This window comes from Garra rufa, chromosome 21 (genome assembly GCF_049309525.1).
Source record: "Garra rufa chromosome 21, GarRuf1.0, whole genome shotgun sequence".
Classification (NCBI taxonomy): domain Eukaryota; kingdom Metazoa; phylum Chordata; class Actinopteri; order Cypriniformes; family Cyprinidae; genus Garra; species Garra rufa.
In genome coordinates this window covers 19,684,925-19,709,222 of record NC_133381.1, presented here as the reverse complement: position 1 = coordinate 19,709,222, position 24,298 = coordinate 19,684,925, and the positions used below count along the sequence as shown (strand labels likewise).

The window sequence follows — 24,298 nt, the reverse complement described above, 5'->3', positions numbered from 1 at the left end:
CTTCCGGGCGAATGGAGGCTTCACCCGGATGTGGTGCAGCTGATTTGGCAACGGTTCGGCAAGGCAGAGGTCGATCTGTTTGCCTCGGAGCTAACCACGCATTGCCGTTGGTGGTTTGCGAGGACGGAGGCATCCAGCCCGTTGGGACAGGATGCGTTGGCTCACGAATGGCCGAACTGCCTATTGTACGCATTCCCTCCTTTTCCACTTTTATGGGAGACCCTACACAGAGTACTCCTGTCCAATCACAGGGTGCTTTTAGTGGCACCTCGTTGGCCAGCAAGGCCGTGGTTTCCTCTTCTTCTGAGTCTGCTACAGGGCGAACCGTGGCAGCTTCCCATCAGACACGACCTCCTTTCTCAGCTGAACGGCCGTGTTTGGCACCCAGATCCTGCTCGTCTTCAGCTTTGGGTTTGGCCAGTGGGTCCACTTCTCACTTAACTGATTGTGAGCCAGCAGTTTTGAACACTATTGGTAACGCTAGGGCTCCTTCAACACGACAGCTTTATGCGGCTCGTTGGAGGATTTTTTCATCTTGGTGTGGGGATCAAGGACTTGACCCAGTTCATTGTTCTGTGCCAAAAGTATTGAGTTTTTTACAGCATCTCTTGGATGACAACAAGGCGGCTTCTACCATAAAAGTTTATGTTGCTGCCATCTCTACTTATCATACCCCGGTCGATGGTGCATCCTTGGGGTCTCACAACCTTGTATGTAGTTTTCTGAAGGGAGCAAGGCGTTTAAAGCCTGTTCGTTCTACTCCCTTCCCTGTTTGGGACTTGCCGCTTGTTCTAGAGTTTCTTTGTACACCACAGTTTGAACCATTGGAGGTTGTGGATATTAAGTTTCTGTCCTTGAAAGTGTCTTTTCTGTTAGCCATTGCTTCTGCTAAACATGTTGGTGAGCTTCATGCCCTGTCAGTGAGTCAGTCATGCTTACGCTGGTTACCAGAGGATTCTGGGGTCATTCTTAGGCCTAATCCAGCCTTCCTTCCTAAGGTCTTGTCACCTCAATTTGTAAACCAGTCTATTCATCTGGCTGCATTTCAATCTGCTCATTCTCCCTCCGATGCAGGTGGTGGGAGGTCTCATCTGCTGTGTCCTGTACGGGCTTTGAGGGCCTATGTGAAGTCTTCTGCTTCTTTCAGACGAACAGATCAGTTATTTGTCTGTTATGGTGAGGTACGCAAAGGCGCTCCTTTGTCTAAGCAAAGGCTAGCACGCTGGATTGTCGAGGTGATAAAGTTAGCGTATAGCCATTCTAACCAACCTTTACCAGCGGGTGTTACTTGTCACTCTACTAGGGCTGTCTCTTCATCTTGGGCCACTTTACGCGGAATTTCCTTGGCGGAGGTCTGTGCAGCTGCTACCTGGTCCTCTCCATGTACGTTTGCACGATTCTACAAGGTCAACGTGGCTGCTTCCCATGATGTGAGTTCTGCAGTCCTTCTGGAGCATCTTTGATGCAGGTGGGTGGCATTCCTCATGACTGTGTTGGTACGTGTCATCCACTAGTGCTAAGCACCGCCTCTGGCGGTCAGGAGGAATGAAACAGAACGCTAGTTACGTATGTAACTGTGGTTCTGTGAATTCCGGATGACCGCCAGAGTCTTTCGTCATTCGGAATGCGCGAGAAAGCATTCCGAGGCTGGGTGCCGAGCTGCGGTGGTTTATATCCTTGCATCTCGGTCTACGTCATTACATGACTTTGTTGGTATTTCTTCTCGACCTATCTAGCTGGCGCAGCGATTATCCACTAGTGCTAAGCACCGCCTCTGGCGGTCATCCGGAATTCACAGAACCACAGTTACATACGTAACTAGCGTTTCCACCACTAGATTAACCTTTTTAAAAAGGTTATTGTAAATTTTTATCTCACAATTATGATTTTTTTTGTGTGATTATTTATTTTTTATTTTTTTCAGAATTGTGAAATATAAACTGGCAATTGCTAGTTATGAAGTCAGAATTGCGTGATATAAACAGATTTTTTTTTCTTCGAATTCTGACTTTTTTTCTCAGAATTGTTTTATATAAACTCACAATTGCGAGTTTTGAAGTCCAATTTTTTATATTTGTCTGAATTGTCAGTTTATGTCCTGGAATTATGACTTTATAACTCGCAATTGCGAGTTTATATCACACAATTCTGAGAAGAAAGTCAGAATTGCAAGTTTATATCACATAATTCTAAGAAAAAAGAATCGTGAGTTGTAAACTTGCAATTGCGAGAAAAAAGTCATAGTTGTGAGATAAACAGTTGCAAATAACCTTATTTTTTTCACAATTATGTTTTTTTTAGTTTACATCTCACAATTCTTTTTTTGTCAGAATTGTGAGATATAAACTCTCAATTGTGAGTTATAAAGTCAGAAATAAATACAAATTATTATCTTACCTTAAAGTCAGAATTTAAAAAAATGATTACCTTAGCATTAAATAACAGAAAGGTACTTAATAGTGCTTGACAGCAAATTTGTATGAAATCTTGTTTCCGCTGCTAGATCAATTTTTTAAAAAGGTTATTGTGAATTTTTATCCAACAATACCACAAACTTGTTTCTCAGAATTGTTAAATATACATTTTTATAATTAACTGTTTTAATAACAGTTTTAATTTCTCAGAATTGTGAGTTTATGTCTTTCAATTCTGACTTTATAACTTGCAATTGCGAGTTTATATCACACTATTCTGACTTAATTTTTGTAGTATTGCCAGTTTATATCTCACAATTCTGTCTTAACTCGCAGTTGCAACTCTATTTCTCAGTTTATGTTTATGTTTCTCATTTTATCTAAGTTTATGTCTTGCAATTCTGACTTTAAAACTCGCAATTGTGACTTTATCTCACAATTCTGAGAAGAAAGTCAAAATTGCAAGTTTGTATCACATAATTCTAAAAAAAGAATTGTGAGATGTAAACTCACGATTGCAACTTTATTTCTCAAAATTGTGAGTTTATGTCTTTCAATTCTGACTTTATAACTTGCAATTACCTTTTTTCTTATTTCACAATTATGACTTTGAGTTTACATCTCACAATTCTTTTTCTTTTCAGAATTACATGATACAAACTTGCAATTCTGACATTTTTCTTTTTATAAAGTAAGAATGACAAATATAGTCGCAATTGCAAGTTATTAAAACAGAATTGTGAGATATAAACTGGAAATTCTAAAAAAATGAAGTCAGGATTGTGTGATATAAAGTCGTAATTGTGAGTTATAAAGTCAGAAATAAATACAAATTATTATCTTACCTTAAAGTCAGAATTAAAAGAAAATTTGAATTGTCAGTTGTATTTATTTCTTGTATTTCTGACTTTATAACTCGCAATTACGACTTTATATCACACAATTCTGACTTCATTTTTTTAGAATTTCCAGTTTATATCTCACAATTCTGTTTTAATAACTTGCAATTGCGACTATATTTGTCATTCTTACTTTATAAAAAGAAAAATGTCAGAATTGTCTGGGGTGACCATCACAATAAAAATTTAGCAGATGTAAAGTAGACAGTCTACTCATACTCTAATGAGAGTTAGTTAACATATGTCAAACGTTACTTATTGTCAATAGAATTTTCAAAAGTGACCATCAAAATAAAGTGTTACCCATTTTTATTATTATAGATTATTAAGCAAACTGAATAAATAGATGACTGCAGGCTTAATTGAGTTAAATGCAATAACCGCTTTCTTAAATGTACTTAAATATCTAACTGTTGTCCCTCATAAACCATCTCTTACTCTGTGAATTTCTTGAATCACTCTGAAGTATTTTTCTTTTTTACATAATCAAAGCATTTAAACTTAAAACAATGTTTTGTGGATGTTCCTCTGGTTTGCACTCAGGTCCCTTTGTTTCCAGTTCCTGTTGCCTGTAATTCAGATCTCTCTGATGTGCTTGTGTATTGGTGGAGATCCCAAAGGCATAGATGTGGCTGTGGTCAATAATGAAACCAGTCCCAGTGCCTATAGTAGATCACTGCTATCCTTCCTCGACAACACGAGTGTCCACCAGGTACACACATTCGTTTTTAAACACAAAATTTGCTAAATAAAAATGCTATGTATGAAGGACTACATTTTTCTGTTGAAAGTAGTTTTTTTTCTTTATTAATATTTAAAAATAAAAAATACATTGAATAGACAGAACAGAATAAAAATTACAGACAAACTGACTCTTACTTTCTCACTTCCTCTTTTCCTGATTTCACTTCAACAAATCAGAGGAACCAAAACAACTTTATAAATAGTTAAGAGAAAACTGTACATTTATTTTCAGTGTTCATTTCTATTTCAAAGAAAATAAAAAACAGTTTCCTTTCTTCTTTCTGCAGGTGAGCTTGTCTCATTCTGAAGCTTTTGCTGGTATCCATAATGGGGAATACTGGGGCATCATAGAGTTTGGAGAGAATTTCACCAGCTATCTAACCAAAAGGTGAGCTCCATTGCGCAAAAAGTTTGTAATGTTTCAAGCAAAGACTATCAGTTAAGTTTCATAATCCTGTAAAACTCAACTTGAGAAAGACACTTGTTTGTTCTGTCAAATAATGATGATTTGACTTGTTTGGCCAGTTCAAAAAAGTGATTCATTTACAACTTCTGCTTTAACCAGTGAACACCAAAAGTAGATCTATTTTTGTCCATTCTCTTTTTTGTTCTCATGCTGAACTCATGGTGATATTTTACTTCTTAAGGTGTCACAGATTTTTAATGCAAATTGAGACCCATCCCACTTATTAAGGATTTACTTACATCAGCAAATCATGCACACTCAAATATCTTACACATAACACACAAACACCTGGCTCAATAGTCAGAAACACTCGATTGCGTCAGTGCACACACACCAGTGCTGTGTGTTTACACACACAAACAAAAGTACATGCTATTATGATTGGCAAAAAGTAACTGCTTGTGAACGTTTTCCCATCTAACATTAACATCAGGCCTGATTAAGTCATCTACCTGTATGAGGTGTTTTCCCTTTAGCCTAAAAAACACAAGAATTCATGTAAACAACGTGACGTGTCAGATGACAGTGGCTGTAGCAGAGCGACTGATGGGGAAAGTGTTGGGAGAGGCTGCAGGAGTGAATCAGTGTTTTTAAGGTGGAGAAAAGCAGGTCTGTCCTGCCTTCCTGTGTCAGTCTGTCTATTGTGCCTAAGTCATGTTTTGTGCATCTCTGTCCAGACTGGAGCTTTTTTTTATATATATATTACACATTTATTTTTTGTGGTTTAAACCTGGCCCTTGTTAAATATAACAGTTATAGCTTTAATTGGTAAATGTGTAACATAATGTTTAAAAGTATGCTTATTTCTTTGTGTTTATGCAGGATGCTGCAGCCCAGAGTCTCCAGAGAAGTGGTTGAGGGAGGATCAGTACATGTTTGGCTGGATCTGACCAGTAAGCTTTATTCACTTTTAGTCCAATGAACATTACTTAGCTTTTGAACTCACATGACCTAATATTGCTGCCACAAGAGGGTGCCATTTAAGTCTTGAGGCAGCCCTGCATATTCTCTTTTTATTGTAAGTTTTAACAGCTGAATAACTTTATGGCCTTTATAACCTTTATCTTTAGACATAAAGTGTGATTCAAAAATCTGGGATCATTAGTAGCTTGTATTCTGCATGTTTATAATTAATCAATTTAGATTTTTTATTACATATTATGTGATTAGATAAACTGTTTGAGTTAAAGAAGTTCACTTCCAGAACAAAAATGTACAGATAATTTACTCACCCCCTTGTCATCCGACATGTGCATGTCTTTCTTTCTTGAGTAAATAAGATATTATGTTTTTTGAGGAAAACATTTCAGAATTTCTTTCCATATAGTGGACTTCTATGGTGCCCGCAACTTTGAACTTCCAAAATGCCGTTTAAATGCAGCTTCAAAATGCCCTAACCAATCCCAGCTGAGGCAACAAATTGACAATTAATATACTTTTTAACCTCAAATGCTTGTCTTGTCAAACTCTGCGTGAACTCTGTACTCCGGTTCAATGTGGTTAGGGTATATCGAAAAACTCCCATCTCATTTTGTCCTCCAACTTCAAAATTGTCCTACATCGCTGCAGAAGACCTCACTGGGTGAGACCCAGTGTTTACAAGTGAACATGGAAAGATGATCAAATGTCCTTTACAAAAAAGGGTAAAACAGCGATATAGGACGACATTGATGTTGGAGAAGAAAATGAGATGAGTTTTTCAACCTACCCTAACTGTCTTGAACCGGAATACACAGATTTCACGCAAAGCTAGACAAGACGAGCATTTGAGGTTAAAAAATATAGAAATTATAATTTTTTTTTAGAAAATGACAGATCGATTTGCTAGACAAGACCCTTCTTCCTCGACTTTGAAGCTGCATTGAAACTGCATTTTGGAAGTTCAAACTCATAGGCACCATTGAAGTCCACTATATGGGGAGAAATCCTGAAATATTTTCCTCAAAAAACATAATTTCTTTATGAATGAAGAAAAAAAGACATAATCATCCTGGATGACAAGGGATCCTGGATGAGTAAATTATCTGTACATTTTTGTTCTAGAAGTGAACTTCTCATTTAAGTAATTAATAAACTATATTTCAGTATAACATTTTTACTCATCATTTTAGACCGACAGGTTGCCCTAATGCTGCAAAAAAAACTCCACGAGGCTTTTGAGGTGAGTTTTGAAACACATCCTTCAAACACAAACTATTTGGTAACACTTTCTATGAAGCCCCTCTTTGTAATACATTATAAGGGTATTTCTAAGGCATTATAATGAATGCATAATGCATTTAAAAAAACATAATATGTTATATCAATATACTTGCATATTTGAGGTTATTACTTTTAAGATTATGATTATTTATAACGCACAATGGACACCATATTAAATCTTCTTTATCATCATATTACATAATTTTTTTTTCTTTCATTTACTTTTTATTTTGATTATCCCCTAAGTCTGTTGACTATAAGCAACTTTGCAACTACATGTCAACTAAAACTTCTTAGACTTTGGTTAAGGTTAGGCTAGGTAGAAGGTTCACGTGCTTGCCAAAGTTTCTTATATTAATTTTGTCTTTTGGGGAACCATCAAAATAGAGTGTTAGCACACTAATAATAATAATTACTGAGTTACTTATCAAAAGCTGTCTAAAGGTTACCATCAAAATAATCAAACTGATCATATTACACATTCGTTTGATCTGATACCTGATCTTATGGCTCTTTGAGAAATTTTTTTTTTATTATGATGATGATTATTAGTATTAGTTAAAAGTGATCTTTGTATGCTTTAAGTAAAGTGACATAAGTAAGATGGCAAGATATGAGACTTATAGTACGTTATAACTATGAGGAGTATAATCCATGGTTACTGAAGTGAATACAACGTGTTCATTGTGTTATAAATAATTATACTCTTAAAAGCTTAAAAACACATTAAAACTTCTTATGAATTCTCACATATTATACGGTTTTTATAAAGCATTATGCATTCATTATAATGCCTTAAGAATACCTTATAATGCATTATAAATACAGGCTTCATAGAAAGTGTTACCAACTTGTTTCCTTGTCTTATTCTGATTTTTCAAAAGGCTTTTATCGAGACAAAGCTGGGGAGTTTGTCATACATGGTGGCTGTCCCTATAAAAGTAAGTATAGAGCACTGATGTTCTAAATCAGTTTTAAGGGGAATTTCAAAGCTTAAATAAGTCATTGTTCTCAATATTCTTTATGTAACTGTGTCTTTTTTCACTTCATCCTGTCTTTGTCTCTTTTATCTCATTTTATTCTTTCTCTGTGTCTTTTCTATAACTCTTTATCTCTTTATATTCTTAAAATACCCTGCTTATTTCTTGTTTTTAATGTTGTTTCATAGTTTGAAGAACCAATATATGGCAATAAAAACACAGATTTCACAACATTTGTGACGCCAGGAGCCGTTTTGAGGTAAAAACGCATGTAATACATACACGTGTATGCCAGGAATTACAATAATCACAACATTAAAGAGAGAATTCACCCAAAAATTTAAGTTTTGTCATGAATTACTCATCCTCATGTTGTTCCAAGCCTGTAAGACCTTTCATCAACACAAATTATATTTTTGATGAAATCTGAAAAAATAAAGTAATTATTTTTTCTTTGTGCACAAAAAGTATTCTTGTAGCTTCATAATATTACAGTTGAACCACTGATGTTACGTGGACTTTATTAAAGATGTCCTTACTACCTTAATGGGTCTTGAGCGTGTCAGTACTATAGCTGTCTGTACAAGGTCAGAAAGCTCTCGGATTTCATCAAAAATATCTTAATTTGTGTTCCGAAGACGAACTAAGGTCTTACAGGTTTGGAACGACATGAGGGTGAATAATTAATGACAGAACTTTCATTTTTGGGGTGAGCTATCCCTTTGATGGACCTCTTTCCAATAACATCTCTCCTTTTCTTTCTCTTTTCAGCATCACATTTTACCTGGCAGTGGGGTTGACCGCTCTGTCCTTTGTGTTAGAGAGAAAGGAGGGGCTGCTAGACAGGTGCTGGGTGGCAGGTGAGACAGCTTACATCCACCAGATGGCCATCTTTTGACTTAGGAATGAATTCACAAAAAAGCAAGGCACTTTTGAATGGGGTATTTCATCATAAAGTGCTGTCTTATATACTAACCACCCGCAAGCCAGGCGAATAAGCACTAAGTCTGTTTTGCAGGATGAAAAAAATTTTAGAGTTTAGCTCTAAACTTTTAGATTTGAATAAGCAAGCAAATGTATTTAGTTCTACTAGTACTTTGCATAAAGACTTCATGAACAAGCAGTTTTAGAGATTTACCAATAGGGGGAGCTGATTACCCACAGCTGCTAAAACAATGAGCAACATCAGCAGCGTTTTACAGTTTTTTACAGACGCTAGGACACATTTCTCAATACTTAGGTCACTTTTGAAAAACTCTTCACACAATTCTCCTAACCGACTTTCAGCTTGGCAAAGCAGTTCATTTCACATTCAAAATGCACTACAACTACCAAAACACTTTATTCAGGTCTCAAATAAACTCATTCTTCCAGAACACTAGCAAAGGTTGACAGCCGACAAACACACTTTGTCACCCACAAAACAATGAGCTAAAAAACACTAACAACATGTAGCATTACACAGTGTTTTCTTGTGTAAAACAAGGACACATCTCTGTTTGTAATTGCAATATATATTGTTTATAACTGCAATACATGTTACTGGAATGAATCAGACATGATGCAGAATTCATCAACATTTTATGTCATTTATTTATTTTTATTTTTTTGCACTAAGTAATTCCAAAATACAAGAATTTGTATACACACCATGATTCAGATACAATAGTAATGCTAATCTACTCGCATTTTTAAATTTTGAAATATGTTTCAATAAAATATTGCTGTTGAATTTTGCTGTCTTCAGTTTTGCATTATGTTATTGTTTTGAACATAAGTTTAACAGTTTTGAAAACAGTATGTAAGCACATGCAAAATGTCCTGTACGTACAAAGATTTTTGGCAGTTGTTGTGTCTGAGTGAGAAAATAATTCATGAAATTTGACAGATGTAGTCACTGAATGCATTTTGTGCCAAAACAATGATAACTGACCCTCAGTTTAGCCCACATAGACTTCTGTTGTGCTCACTGTGTGAAGAGTTTTGCAAAAGTGACCTAAGTATTGAGAAATGTGTCCTAGCGTCTGTAAAAAACTGTAAACACACCTGGTGAACATTTCAATTGTATGTGTTTCATAGATGTATTTGGATATGGGCCATTCTACATTGGTTCAAAGACAGTTTTTTTTGTATAAAAATTACAGTTGTAACAATATTTCAAGTGTTGTTCATGAGATTTGTTCTATTTTTAATTCAAAATTTTTTTGAAAGGCATAAAGTTCATACTGATTTCAAAGTTAAGGATTCATTAGTTTGAATATACATTGACTATCACAACATCTTAAATAAATTAAGTAAATAATTCAATATACTTTATTTTTGACTAAATATTTTTCGGTCGTAACAGCAAATTTTTGGTAGTAACAGTAAGGTTTTGGTAGCGACCACATTTCCCCCAAATGAAGGATTATGTGTTCCCTTTTGTCACTACCGAAACAATGATGACATGTTTCGGTAGTGACAATTTTAGATATATTTAGCTAGCACAGTTCTGAACCGTTGTAAACATATAAAAACTAAATGTTATGAAATAAAACCCCAAAAAATGTGCTTAATTGCAGAAAAAGGTGTTCGGTAGTGACTTTCCTTAAAATTACACACAGATTTTAAGACTTTTGAGACTTTTTTCAGACTAAAACATTTGTTTTTAAAAAAATCAAAAAGATATTTTTAAAAACAACGATGGAAGAAAAAGAAAAATATATTTTCATAAGTAGAAATTTAGGGGTTATTGTTCGGGACAGCCACCTCACAATTGAAAGTACCCAATAAATGATGATTTTATATATATTAAGCTTACTGATATTTTAAATATTATTGTGGAGTCCAATAGATAATAGAAGAATCTTAGTAAACATCTAAGATATGAATTCTTAAATGCTTTTTAAATGTGGTTTTGGCGTTTGTGACAGCAGTTTGCACCAATTCTGTAGAATGGCCCATATATGTTTCTGTGTGTGTGTTTCTCTGAAGGTGTAAGTTCTCTGGAGACCATGCTGGCACATCTCTTCTCACAGCTGTTTGTCATCAGTGTTCAGATCATCTTTCTGCTGATCTTCATCCTGCTGGTCTTCAAAGTATGTGTGTGTGTGTGTGTGTGTGTGTGCCTGGTATTCATCACGTTGTGGGGACCAAATGTCCCCACAAGGATAGGAATACCAGTAGATTTTGACCTTGTGGGGACATTTCTCAGGTCCCCATGAGGAAACACAGGCTTATAAATCATGCACAATGAGTTTTTTTGATGAAGTAAAAGTATGCACAATCTCCTGTGAGGGCTAGGTTTAGGTGTAGGGTAGGTGTAGGGCGATAGAAAGTACGGTTTGTACAGTATAAAAACCATTACGCCTATGGAATGTCCCCATAAAACATGTAAACCCAACATGTGTGTGTGTGTGTGTGTGTGTGTCTGTGCTGTTTATTTATGTTTACAAGTGAAAGGTAAATTCTATTTAATAGTAATATGCCCAATGCCAAAAGCTATCTAAAGTCAGGCTCTCCTCTTAAAGGGATAGTTCAGCCAAAAATGAAAGTTCGGTCAATAATTACTCACCCTCATGTCGTTCCAAACTCGTAAGACATTTGCTAATCTTCAGAACACAAATTAAGATTTTTTTGATGAAATCTGAGAGCTTTTTGACCCTGCATAGACAGCAGTGCAACTGACACATTCAAGGCCCAGAAAGGTAGTAAGGACATTTTTAAAATAGTCCATGGAACATCAGTGGTTCAACCATAACGTTATGAAGCTACGATAATACTTTTTGTGCACAAAGGGTACAAAAATAATGACATACTATTGTTGCAGTGTTAAGTACTGTCGTGAAATATTATTGCAATTAGAAAACTGAAGAAAGAAATTCATACAGGTTTGGAACAATTTGAGGGTGAGTAAATCATGACAGAATTTTTATTTTTGGCTGAACTATCCCTTCAAGCATGCCAAGACTGAGCAGAGCTGCTGTAGGGGGAATTAGGTCTGTGAATTGTCCTGTGCTCTGTGAATTTTAGAAACAGCCCTGGGACTGAGCCGTAAAAGTTTATTTATTCATAAATAATTGCTTGCTTTGTGTCTAGTGATTTGTGCTTGACCACCACAGCAACAAAAGGACTGCTTTGGTAACAGACCCAGCTGCATTTTAGAGATTCTATTTCTGATGTGTAACTGCAGCAGTAAAGACTCTGCGTTGACTAGTATGTGCTGTGTAATCAGCCAATAAGAGCAGTGAGCTTCACGCAAGATACTCTTCACACTCGCTTATGATGTTTGGGATTGTGTCATGCCAGTATGTTCAGACACTATCAGTTTGAATCACTCTTTAAAACAATCTATTGTTAAATATTACACATATGTATTGTTTTAGCAACATAATGTTAAAATGGTATATATAACACTTTATATCGAGGTGCGTTCTAAAGAACAGCACAGGGATTGAAATTGCACTTCACAGGAAGTGGAGAAGGAAATTTACCCAGCAGTCATTCTGTTTTATTGGAGTACTACTTTCAAAATAAATTAGATCACTTTTTTCCCTCACATAGCTCTTTCATAATTTTTGTATCATTTCTCTCTCTGCAGATTCCTAATGAAGGATCTCTGGCTTTGGTGATCTCACTGATTGTGCTGCAGGGAGTGACGGGAATCTCCTTCGGGCTGGTCATCTCCTCTGCTATCGATGACGAGCAGTCGGCCAATCAGGCGGCTCTTGGAATCTTCTACCCCAACCTCATCATTAGCGGTACACTGTCTGGTCTCACTGATGTTAAAAAAATAAATTAGATAGGATACGTTTATGCTGTGGCTTATTTTACTTGCTAATATTTATATTTAAGTTACCCTTAAACCTCTTTAGTATTGATGCAGGCCTCTATGTTAAAACTGTCTGTCATTTCTCCCTCCACCCCAAAATGGTACAGTCCAAAAAATATAATAAGGGCTATATGAGGGCCATACTATCTGGGTGTGTCCAGTGGATTTGTGGATGTGAGTTAATTTGTGGATTGATAGTGGAGTGGAATAAACTGGGTGAATGATGATTGATGGTTGAGGTAAAAATGGAAAGGAAATATAGGTGACTTTTGTAAAGAAATGGAAGGAAGTTCTCCTTAGTGAGGAGAATTTCCTTTCTTGACCCCACTTACCGGTCATAACTCACATTAACGCACACCATCTAATTTGTTATTTGTCATTTATGGCCTGCTCAAGTAACACACTAGTTACTACTAAAAAATTACACATAGATGATGTTACAGATTAAAGTACATTAATGAAATTAGTCATCTCTGTGTTCTTCTATCTACCTCCTGTAGGTGTTATCTGGCCGGTTGAGTGTATCCCGTATCCTCTGCGTTATTTGAGTCTAGTTCTGCCCCAGACCTACGCATCTGAAGCCCTGCGCTGCATCATGTACAGAGGTAGAGTATGTGCACTCATGCACGCACACACGTTTAATATAGCATCGCTACCACTAAACTATAATATAAATCTAATATTTATAGTATATTATAATAATGATAAATATTATAATTTAATACAAATAAGTAAAATATTTTTTGATTTTATTTGATAAGACAATACATTCATATTTTTTAATTAAAATTAATTTATAATAACAAATCTGTTATAAATATATTTATAATTTTGTCAATAAATTTACTTTTATTCATATAATGTATATACACTGCCCTTCTAAAGTTTGGGATCAGTAAGATTTTTAATGTTTTTTTTTTTTAAAGAAGTAATTTCTGCTCATCTAGGCTGTATTTATTTGATTAAAAATACAGAAAACGCAGTAATATTCTAAAATATTATTGCATTTTAAAATAGTGGTTTCTATTTGAATATACTTTTAAATAGAATTTATTCCTGTGATGCAAAGCTGAATTTTTTTAGGATCATTACTCCAGTGTTCAGTGTCACATGATCCTTCAGAAATAATTCTAATATGCTGATTTATTATGAATGTTTGAAACGGTTGTGCTGCTTAATTGTTTTTTTTTTTTTGGAACCTGTGATACTTTTTTCAAGATTCTTGATGAATAAAATGTTAAAAAATAACAGCATTTATTTAAAATAGAAATCTTTTGTAACAATATACACTACCGTTCAAAGTGGGGTCAGTATTTTTTTACCTCTCTTTCTTTGGAAGAAATTAATACTTTTATTCAGCATGGGTGTGTTAAACTGATAAAAAGTGATAGTAAAAATGTACATTGTTAGAAAAGATTTTTTATTCATCAAAGAATGCTGAAAAAGTATCACCGGTTCCAAAAAACTATTTCCAAAATTGATAATAAATCTGCACTTTAGAATGATTTCTGAAGGATCATGTGACACTGAAGACTGGAGTAATGATGCTGAAAATTCAGCTTTGATCACAGAAATTAATTATATTATAAAGTATATTCAAATAGAAACTATTTTAAATTGCAATAATACTTAATAGTATTACCTTTTTCTGTATTTTTGATTTTAAAAAAAATGGAACTCTGAGGAGCATAAGAGACTTCTATAAAAAAACATTCAAAATCTTACTGATCCCTAACTTTTGAACAGCGGTGTACTTAATATTTTTTTGTATAAATTTATGTATGTATGTATTTATTTATTTGTATTTATGTATTTATTTATAGCCCTAATGTAAAAAATATATATTTTTTATATTATAGCAACTTGGTATCTTGGTAATTTTAACATCCCTTTAGCGGACTGTATAAATCACAAACTTAAATGTGTACATATAAACGAATAGTGTATAATGATAATAGTGGTTGTTGCATGATAGTCTTCTCACCTATAACAGTTCATAGAACTTTAGTGTCTATCATCATATCACACATTACAAATGGACTGTCTCACCCGCACACCTCAGATATGTAACGTCTCTTTTGTGATGTGTTCAGCCGACACACACACACAACAATCTTCTCTGAAGTCCCACTCTCCTAACATTTTTGCTCTGATACAAACATCTCGAGTTTCAGCAGACTTCACGACACCTGACACTCTTCTCTCTCAATTATTCACAGAGCAGGAGGAGCGTCTGCCTCCATTCCTAAATTAAACACATAGCTTTCCTGTTGTTTACCTGCCAGTATTACTCACGGACAGGAACCGGTTGAGAACCAGTTGGTTAGACAGTGAGAGGCTCAGAGGACTCCACACAGTCAAAAGTTCAAACATATTAAAGTTGATTGACTGGTGATACTGTACAGGGTAGATCAGAGCAGAGAGACAGGTCATGTGACTGGAAATGTACAGACTGTACACAAACATGGTTTTCCCCTTCATTAAGTTACCTGAGCCCTTTGGTTTATGATTATGACAGCATAATGGCATCGCTCTGGGACAATGTTGTTGCTAACTAAAACTTAAAACTTAAACCCCCGGTTTCACAGACATGGCTTAAGGCTAGTCACAGACTAAAATGCATGTTTGAGCTGTCTCAACTCAAGATACCTTGCTCTGAAATATCTTCAAATATGTCAGGGCCATTGTTCTGTCTCAAGATGCACACCTGTAACGTTTTCTTCTAAGGCATTTTTTATGAAAGCTGCTTAAATGTCTTAATTTAACTAAGGCCTAGTCCTGGCTAAACTAAGCATCATCTGTGAAACTGAAAATACACTACCAGTTTTTTTTTTAAATAGTCTCTTCTTACCAGTTATTTAAGATAACTGTTTTCTATTTAAATAATTTTAAAATTGTAATTTATTCCTGTCAATATTCCTGAATTTTTAGCATTGTTACTCCAGTGACATCATGATCCTTCAGAAATCATTCTAGTATTCTTTATTATGTTGAAAATAGCTGAGTAGAGTTATTTTAGGTTTCTTTGGTGAATAGAAAGTTCAGATGATACGCCCAATGTCATAATTCCACATTTTGAACGCTCGATAGAAAATGTAAACATCTATTATTTATTACACTGAGCCAGTACCTAGTACCTAGTGGAGCCAGCTGGTAATCTTTCATAGATCAATCTTTCAATAATCTTTCAAGAGCATTTTGTGAACTCCCAGAGATTAAAGAAGCAGTCGTCAGTAAAGTGACGCGTTCGCGGCCAGTCAACGTAGAACATATGCAGGCATTGAGCAAATGTGTTACTCAATCATCTCGTCCATAACGAGTAGCCATTACTAAAATGGGATTCATATTACTAACAACTCATTCAGGCTGTTTAGAGTTGCTTTTTTCTTTTGGGAGACGATAACTTTATTTATCGTGCATTATTGGCTTTACAACTTTGCAGATTGTTTACATTCATATACAGCTACAGTCAAGCCCAAAATTATTCATAACCCTACTTTTATTCAACCAGCAAAGTTTTTTTTGATTAGAAATGACACAGCCATCTCCCAGAAGACGATGTACAAGAGGCATCATTGTGGAAAAAAATATTCCTCATCTGTTATTTACATTTGAACAAAAAGTGGCATGTCCAAAATTCTTCATACCCTTCTCAATAATCAATAGAAAAGCCTTTATTGGCCTTTTACATCAGAAATTAAATGCTTTCTTTAATTGCTGACCAGCTTTTTGCATGTCTCCACTGGTATTTTTGCCCATTCATCTTTTCAGGTTGGAGGGTCTCCTTGCCATCACCGTAATCTTTAGCTCCCTCCACAGATTCTCAATTGGATTTAAGTCAGGACTCTGGCTGGGCCACTGCAAAATGTTAATGATTTTGTCTGCTAACCATTTCTTCACCACTTTTGCTGGGTGTTTTGAGTTGTTGTCGTGCTGAAATGTCCACTGGTGCCCAAGGCCAAGTTTCTCTGCAGACTGCCCGATGTTGTTGTTGAGAATTTTAATGTATTGCTCCTTTTTCATGGTGCCATTTACTATGATTAGGTTCCCTGGTCCACCGGCTGAAAAACACCCCCAAAACATTAGGTTCCCACCACCATGTTTGACGGTGGGGATGGTGTTCATAGGGTTGAAGGCTTCTCCAAGGCTGCATCATTGTGGCCAAACAATTCAATTTTTGTTTCATTTGACCATAAAACAGAAGACAAGAAGTCTTCTTCTTTGTCCAGATGAGCATTTGCAAAGGCCAAGCAGGCTTTTGTGTTCCTTTTCTGGAGAAGTAGTGTCCTCCTTGGTCTGCGTCTGTGGAACCCAGTGGTGTTCAGTGTCCGTTGGACTGTCTGCCTTGAGATGTTGCCACCAGCAGAGCCCAGATGCATCAGGATGGTCTTGGTGTTGATCCTTGGATTCTCTCACTATCCTCCTGGCCAGCACAGGTGTCACTTTTGGCTTCCAACCACGTCCTCTGAGATTTTTCACAGTGCGGAACGTCTTGTATATTTTAATAATACTTTGCACTGTAGCCACTGGAACTTCAAAACAGTTAGATATGGTCTTACAGCCCTTTCCTGACTTATGAGCAGCCTCAATGCACAGCTGCAGGTCCTCAGTGAGCTTCTTTGTCTTAGCCATGACTGTCCACAAACCAACAGCAGAGAGCTTCTGTTTTTGACCTGTTGAGTTGATTAAAACATCTGTTCCCAATGAATCAGGGTAATTAGGATGCTTTAGAACAGCTTGGACTATTTGGAATGGTATAGAACTTTGGATTTCCCCGTAGACTGTGACAGTGCAAAGGGTATGAATAATTTTGGAAATGGCAATTTTTGTTGAAATGTAAATAAAATCTGAGAAATATAATTTTCCACAATGATGGAATGACCTCTTGTACATCATCATATTATATCTTGGGAGAAGCCTGTGTCATTTCCAGTCAAAAAAAAAGCTTGCTGGTTGAATAAAAGTAACTTTAAGTTTGCCAGAGGTATGAAAATGTTCGGGCTTGACTGTACATTACACACTGCATGAATGGCAAAATTTAAAATGGCATAATAGGGGCACTTTAAATTTACATTGATTTGTTTTCTGGTGATCTGGTGATCCACTAACTGATCCACTTACGATTCTCTGATTTCACATTCAGGTTGGGGTCTGTCCCGTATGATGGTTTGGCGAGGTTTTGCGGTCACTATTGGCTGGAACACATTCTTCCTTATGCTGGCAACAGTCATTCTCAAGTTGAGAACGTGAGAGGCTCTGGTGCTTCAGATTGGGTATAGTGGTGTCCGGCGAGGCCAAGAAACAATTGACACGTGGATCTGCCAGTCTGAGCCTCTCTCTCCTGTAATATGCCCTTCGCACAAAAACTGGCCTCCCAGCCATCAGCGTAACACTCAGGGCATCCCTCAACCAGCTAAGAGACCTGTTCGAAAAACAGTTTACTGACAGTGTGACTCATAACAACTCATCATGAGTTTCATGTGGGCTTCAATTATTTAAAAAACCCATCAAAGAAGAAAAAAAGAGGTGTTGAAGCCAACTGTTGGAACTTTCCATACCCTCTGTCTCCAGTGGTTTATGTAACGCATCCTGAATTCAAACTCACTGACTAGGTTTCTTAGTGTATGTTCTATATGCCTTGTCTGTGCCAGTAAACCTTAGACAGGGTACAACCAGACACCTAAACAGCTTTAGGGAAGCCTGCAAATGTTGCCCACCCTTGCACTTTCTCATCCTGAACTATTTAGGATTATTCACCCATAGTAGTCTTTTGTTTTCTAAATTGCTGCTTGTTCTGTTTTTTTTTTTTTTTTATGATAAATGTTTTAAGATTAGAAATCTGGGTGTTAATAATCCAACAAGTGCCATAAAGAAAATGAAGGAAGAACTGCAATGTTTACATTTGAGCACATAGCAGGCCAAAGTTAAACCTGCGAGTTGAACTGAAGAGACGAGTTTCGTCCTGTATTTAAATATATATGTTATATTTGAAAGACAGCAGTGCAAACTGCATTACAATGCAAGACATATGCTGAGTTACTTGGAATCGTGAAACTAGTTTGATGAATATTTTAGCATGCAATATTTAAAATAGATATTAAATGCTTATTGGTTTGGGGTATAAATCTTAGGTGTGTTCTGAAATGTCAACAAATTTATTGTGCTGTCATATTTTCTTCTTTTTGAATCTTGAAGTTCAACATTAGGATACTTCTACCTTTACCTTTCTTCAGCCAGCTTCAGGTTCTGGTTTAAAATCTCTGTAGTCTCTACACCAGAGACAGACTGAACAAATCTAAGCCATGATTAACTTAACCGAAAGACTTTGCAAATTGCTAAGAAATTGTTAGTTTGATTAAAACTACATTTACATTTGGTTCACACTTGAAAAGTTCACAAACTGAACACTAGTTTTTTTTTTTTCATGTAAATGGAAAATTTAAAAAATGGAAAATGCTGCGGTTTAAAAGTTATGAAACAGCCTTTTCATTGTATTAAAAATGACGCCCACACTAAAGACGGGAATTTCATGGTATGTTTTGATAAAACATAGGCTGACAGTTGATTTTAGGACTAGGGCTTTGTTGGTTCTAGATTTTTTTGTTTTGTTTTTGGCTCTGGTTGAAGCTTAGAGACAAATGTTTGGCAAAGATTTGTTAAGTACTGTGCCATTTTGAAAGGTCATCGTGTCACCTTTATACACCATTATTTGCTACCTCTTGAATTGTTGCATAAAAAGCCCTTATATATGTGCACATTGACATACTCTTGGTGTAAAATGTTCTTTGTGGAGTTAATAACATCTTTTTCAACAATAAACCTTTTTAATAAATTCTTCATATTTGTATATTGACTGTTTTTAATTTATTTAAAGGGGTCATGAACTGAGGAAACCAAATTCCCTTGTTCTTTTGACATAAAGCAGAGATCAAAAGTTTACACCCCCCTTTAAAAATCTGCAAAATGCTATTTTACCTAAAGAAGAGGGATCATACAAAATGCATGTTATTGTTTATTTAGTACTGACCTAAGTAAGATATTTCACATAAAATATGTATCCATGTCCACAAAAGAAAATAATAGTTGAATTCATAAAAATGACCATATTCAAACGTTTACATCCTCTTGATACATTATACTGGGTTGCTACCTGAATGATCCACAGCTTTTTTTGTGATAGTTGTTCATGAGTCCTTTGTTTGACCTGAACAGTTAAACTGCCTGCCGTTCTTCAGAAAAATCCTTCAGGTCCCACAAATTCTTTGGTTTTCAGCATTTTTGTGTATTTGAACCTGTTGCAACAATAACTGGTATGGTTTTGAGATTCATCTTTTCACACTGAGGAGAACTGAGAGACTCATATGCAACTATTACAGAAGGTTCAAATCCTCACTGATGCATCAAAAGGAAAAACTATGCATTAAGAGCCAGGGGGTGAAAACTTTTGAACAAAATGGAAATGTGTACATTTTTCTTATTTTGAAAAATATAATATTCAGGCAAAGTAAGAAAAATCTACAATTTCCATTTCGTTCAAAATTTTCACCCCCGTCTCTTAATGCATTGCTTTTCCTTATGTAGCATCAGTAAGCAATCGAAACTTCTGTAATAACAATAACATGCATTTTGTATGATCTGTCTTATTTTGCTAAAATAATAAACATTTTGTAGATTCTGAAAGGGGGATGTAAACGTTTGACCACAATTGTATAAGAGGTCATTTTTACTTTAAAAATATCCTTCATTTTTAGAACTCAAAAAAGTTTCTCATTAGTCTGTCTGCCAAAACGACAGGTTCTGGAATGTGCCACTTTATGATGTAATAGTGTGGTCAAACCAAAGTCCCTTTAAGGCAAGTTATGTCACTCCGCGGCCATCTTTGAAACGCTACTCGGGCAGGCAAGTGCAGCTCCTATCTCTTTAAATGGGGAAACATCAAATTCTCCAAACCTGTTCACCAAGCTTACGATTAAATTTCATATTTTAAATCTCCAAAGAAATCCAACAAGAACTGCCTCATAAATATGGTTCCTTGTGCTCCAATAGCGTTAAAAAAACGCTTATTTTTCCGGCTAGATGAGTCAGTGCTCGTGCGCAGTACTGAGCGCACGTCTTAGAGCGCTGATTGTTTCTATAGCAAACGGGACTTCTAACGGCAGCTGCAGTGACGCGCTCACTTTACTAATCAACGATTGGCTCTTTCACTAAGAAGGCGGGGCTTTCTCGGCCATAATGAACGTTGCATTTTTCCCCATTCAAAACTACGAGTGACATGTCTTGGGTATTCTATAGTCTTTGGTTAAACTCCGCCTCCACAGAAGATCATCAACACCTGCTTCTACATCGCTGCCTGTTTAGCCTCACCCATCGATTCATGCATACAGTGTAAATAATAAGAGGCGAACGCAGGTCTTCGCAGAAACCAGACAATAAAGATGGCTCTGAATAAAACAAGACTGTGCAGTGACAAGTGGTGGAAGAACAGTCTTTGCATTGCCTTCCTTCTGATCCCAACATTAGGAAAGAGTGGATGAATGTTCTTTTTAATGAAGATCCAGACATGTCAGTAAGAACTTGGTCCTTTGTTTGCTTCATTTTCCCGCTGATTCGTTTACAAACAAGGAACAATTCAATGAGGGATTTTCAGAAAGATTTAAACTAAAAGACAATGCTGTCCAAACCATACTGAATCAGATAGTAATGTGAATAACTTTTATTATTACATGGTCACTATTGCTTTGTCTGTGATTGCAGGATTGTTTGATATATACTGAGTATTTATGCATCCATCTATGAAGGATGTAGGCTGTCAAACATACACAACTATTAGCCTATCATAGCAATGGGGTTTACCTCAGACTGAACGTTCTGATGAGAGGGGGTTAAAAACAAGGTCAGAAAATAGCTTATAAATTCTAAATTGTTTTTTTTTATATATATAAAAATCTTGATAACATTACAAGTGGACCTCAGAGAACAGTACAATATAATAAAAAAGGCAGTTCATGGCCCTAATGTTTATCAAAATCCACTGCCTACTTTTTCAGCTCTTTGGTTTTGATGAACCATTCGAAATGATTCATCTATGGGATCATGCCATAAATGCTAGACAAAGACAATATAACTTAAAAAGAACTATTCCTGTAACAAGGTCAGCTACCCTTCAGCGTGCTGGCACACCTATAAACAAAGAAGTTTATTCTATCTGAGACTTCTATTATTAAAAGATTAGTTCACTTCCAGAATAATTTCCTGATAATTTACTAACCCCCATGTCATCCAAGATGTTCATGTTTTTCTTTCTTTAGTCGCAAAGAAATTAAGTCTATAGAGGAAAACATTACAGGATTTTTCTCCATATAGTGGACTTCAGTGGTGGCCAACGGGTAGAAGGTCCAAATTGTAGTTTCAACACAGCTTTAAGGGTCTCTACACGATCCCAGAAAAGGAATACGTGTCTTATCTAGTAAAACAAAGCCCACTATATGTAATGTTCTTTGCGACTGAAGAAAGAAAGGCATGAACATCTTGGATGACATTGGGGTGAGTAAACTATCAGGAAGTTTTTATTCTGGAAGTGAACTAATTCCTTAATCTTATCTGATATCTACTGATGTGATGATAAAAGATAGGTCAGTAATGTTAGTCTAAGTGTCTGAAGTGCTAAAAAGGTACACTGTTTGTCAGTGTCAACTTCCAACTCTTATATAACAGGTTCTAAAAATTGTGTTAGTGTTTTGATAACAAATCAGGATTATTAATATGTTGTCAGATTTGAACACTTTACTCTGTGCTCTTCAGTTCTAGGAATGACTGGAAAAATGCCCATCCTGCCGTACAATGCATCAGTTTTTACAGGAAATCAAACACCACACCCAAGCTACATGATCAGGATAGTTTCTTGAGAAATAAATGCGACCCATTACTGGAAGCCAGCTGATAAAACATTTATTATTCAGGATTTTATTTCTAGGAAAAGTGTTTGTCTCTGACTACAAACCATTTCCCTCACTCCAAAATCACTTTATCATTTTATGAGAATTGAGGCAACTTTTCATTGAAATACAGGGGTGGAATAGTTATCAAGAACAAAAACCGCATAGGGATACAGTGTCTAAGTGACTAGATGACATCACCAGCAATTCACCCAGTGAAATCAAAGTCTATAAATAGAATCTTTGCCAGTGTCTCACTGCTGTGTTAGGGCAGGTTTGGATTTAGAAGAGTAAAAAAAAAACTCAATGAAGAAATGACTTCTGAGAGAGAATCTACTGCAGCTCATTATTAGAAAACTATATATTTATTTGCACTCTTTGTTTATTTTAAGTATTTTATACTGCCATTTTGAAATACAGCTCAGTGCAGGTGATCTTCAACATTAAGTATCTTGTCTCCTGTGCACTAGAGTCTTTAAGTTTGTTTCTCCATGTTCTAAACATTCTGTAAATATATTTTTGTACATAGTTACAGTTACCATGACAGCTATGACAACAATCTGAACGGCAGCCCCCAAACTGGGTAAGATGGTTTATGTAATATCTGGTTAAGCCCGAGTGTTGTGATGTTATCACATGCTGCTCACTTGACAGCAAAGCTCTTAAGTTTTGAGTCTTATCAGGGCAGTGCTTAAATTAGTCTCTCAAATCACCTTTTGGATAAAACAGTGGCCTTTGGAGTCTTATGAAATGTGTAGTTACCATTATATGAGGAAGCAGGAGCTTTCTTTTTATAAGTTTATAGACAATTGAATAGGCCTGTAAAACAGCACAAAGTATATGTCGCCAAAAGATTAGTACAGTGCTGAAGGAGACAAAGCCTTTAAAGGGATAGTTCACCCAAAAATGAAAAGTCTGTCATTATTTACTTACCCTAATGCCGTTCCAAACCTGTAGGACCACAAAGTAGAGTATTTTTGATGAAATCCAAGAGCTTTCTGACCCTACATAGACAGCAACGCAACTACCATGTTCAAAAAATGTAGTAAGGACATTGTTAAAATAGTCTATGTGGTATCAGTGGTTCAACATTAATTTTATGAAGCTACAAGAATACTTTTTGTGTGCAAAGAAAACAAAAAACATTTTTTTCTTACTTGTTCAGAGTACCACAATGTATGCGGCAGAGACTGTTGAATAAAGAGAGAAATTGTTGAATAAAGTTATGTTTGTTCTCTTTGAACACAAAAAGTATTCCTGTAGTTTCAAAACATTACGGTTAAACCACTGATGTCACATGGACTATTTTATTGATGTCCTTACTACTTTTCTGGGCCTTGAACATAGAGTGTTTTCACAACAAGTCGTCAATCCCTGAACCGAACGAAACATATTTTGCTTATTATTGCTGCTGAAAATGGTCAGTTATTGTCATGTTTTGGGCTGACCCTGCTGAAAAAAAAAAAAAACTGCTAAAACCAGCCTAGGCTGGTATTAGCTGGTTTTAGCTGGTGGTTTCCCAGCCTGACCAGCTAAGACCAGCCTGGACAGGCTGTAAAAGTGGCCAAAACCCCTCTAAAACCAGCCTACTGACCAGCTATGACCAGCTAAAACCTGGTTTTAGCTGTTTTTTTCACCAGGGGAACTAATCGGTCTACCATGAAAAAACAGTTTAGTACTATAAACTGCCATAAGTTATAACAAATCAAGTAGAAAAGTGCAAAAAAACAAACAGGCGTTTGTTTGTAGTTGACCAAATTGAACCAGAATTTCCAGGGCAAGAATCTTGACAAACAACTGTGTTTGTTCTTATTTCCAGTCAGGTAGGTGAAATGTTAGGCTAATATC

At 35.9% G+C, this 24,298-nt stretch overlaps 1 protein-coding gene across 1 annotated transcript in view; it reads left to right on the top strand.

Annotated features, from left to right (window-relative positions):
• abch1 (ATP-binding cassette, sub-family H, member 1) overlaps positions 1-18,610 on the top strand; it is a 33,449-nt gene extending 14,839 nt beyond the window's left edge. Inside the window, exons 10-20 of the mRNA XM_073827178.1 lie at positions 3,857-4,025; positions 4,345-4,445; positions 5,346-5,416; positions 6,635-6,684; positions 7,610-7,666; positions 7,894-7,964; positions 8,477-8,565; positions 10,679-10,782; positions 12,285-12,444; positions 13,016-13,120; positions 17,659-18,610. Of these exons, the coding sequence (XP_073683279.1) occupies positions 3,857-4,025; positions 4,345-4,445; positions 5,346-5,416; positions 6,635-6,684; positions 7,610-7,666; positions 7,894-7,964; positions 8,477-8,565; positions 10,679-10,782; positions 12,285-12,444; positions 13,016-13,120; positions 17,659-17,765 (1,084 nt within the window). The 3' untranslated portion in view covers positions 17,766-18,610. The remainder of the gene's footprint in view (positions 1-3,856; positions 4,026-4,344; positions 4,446-5,345; positions 5,417-6,634; positions 6,685-7,609; positions 7,667-7,893; positions 7,965-8,476; positions 8,566-10,678; positions 10,783-12,284; positions 12,445-13,015; positions 13,121-17,658) is intronic.
• The last annotated feature ends 5,688 nt before the right edge of the window (positions 18,611-24,298 follow it).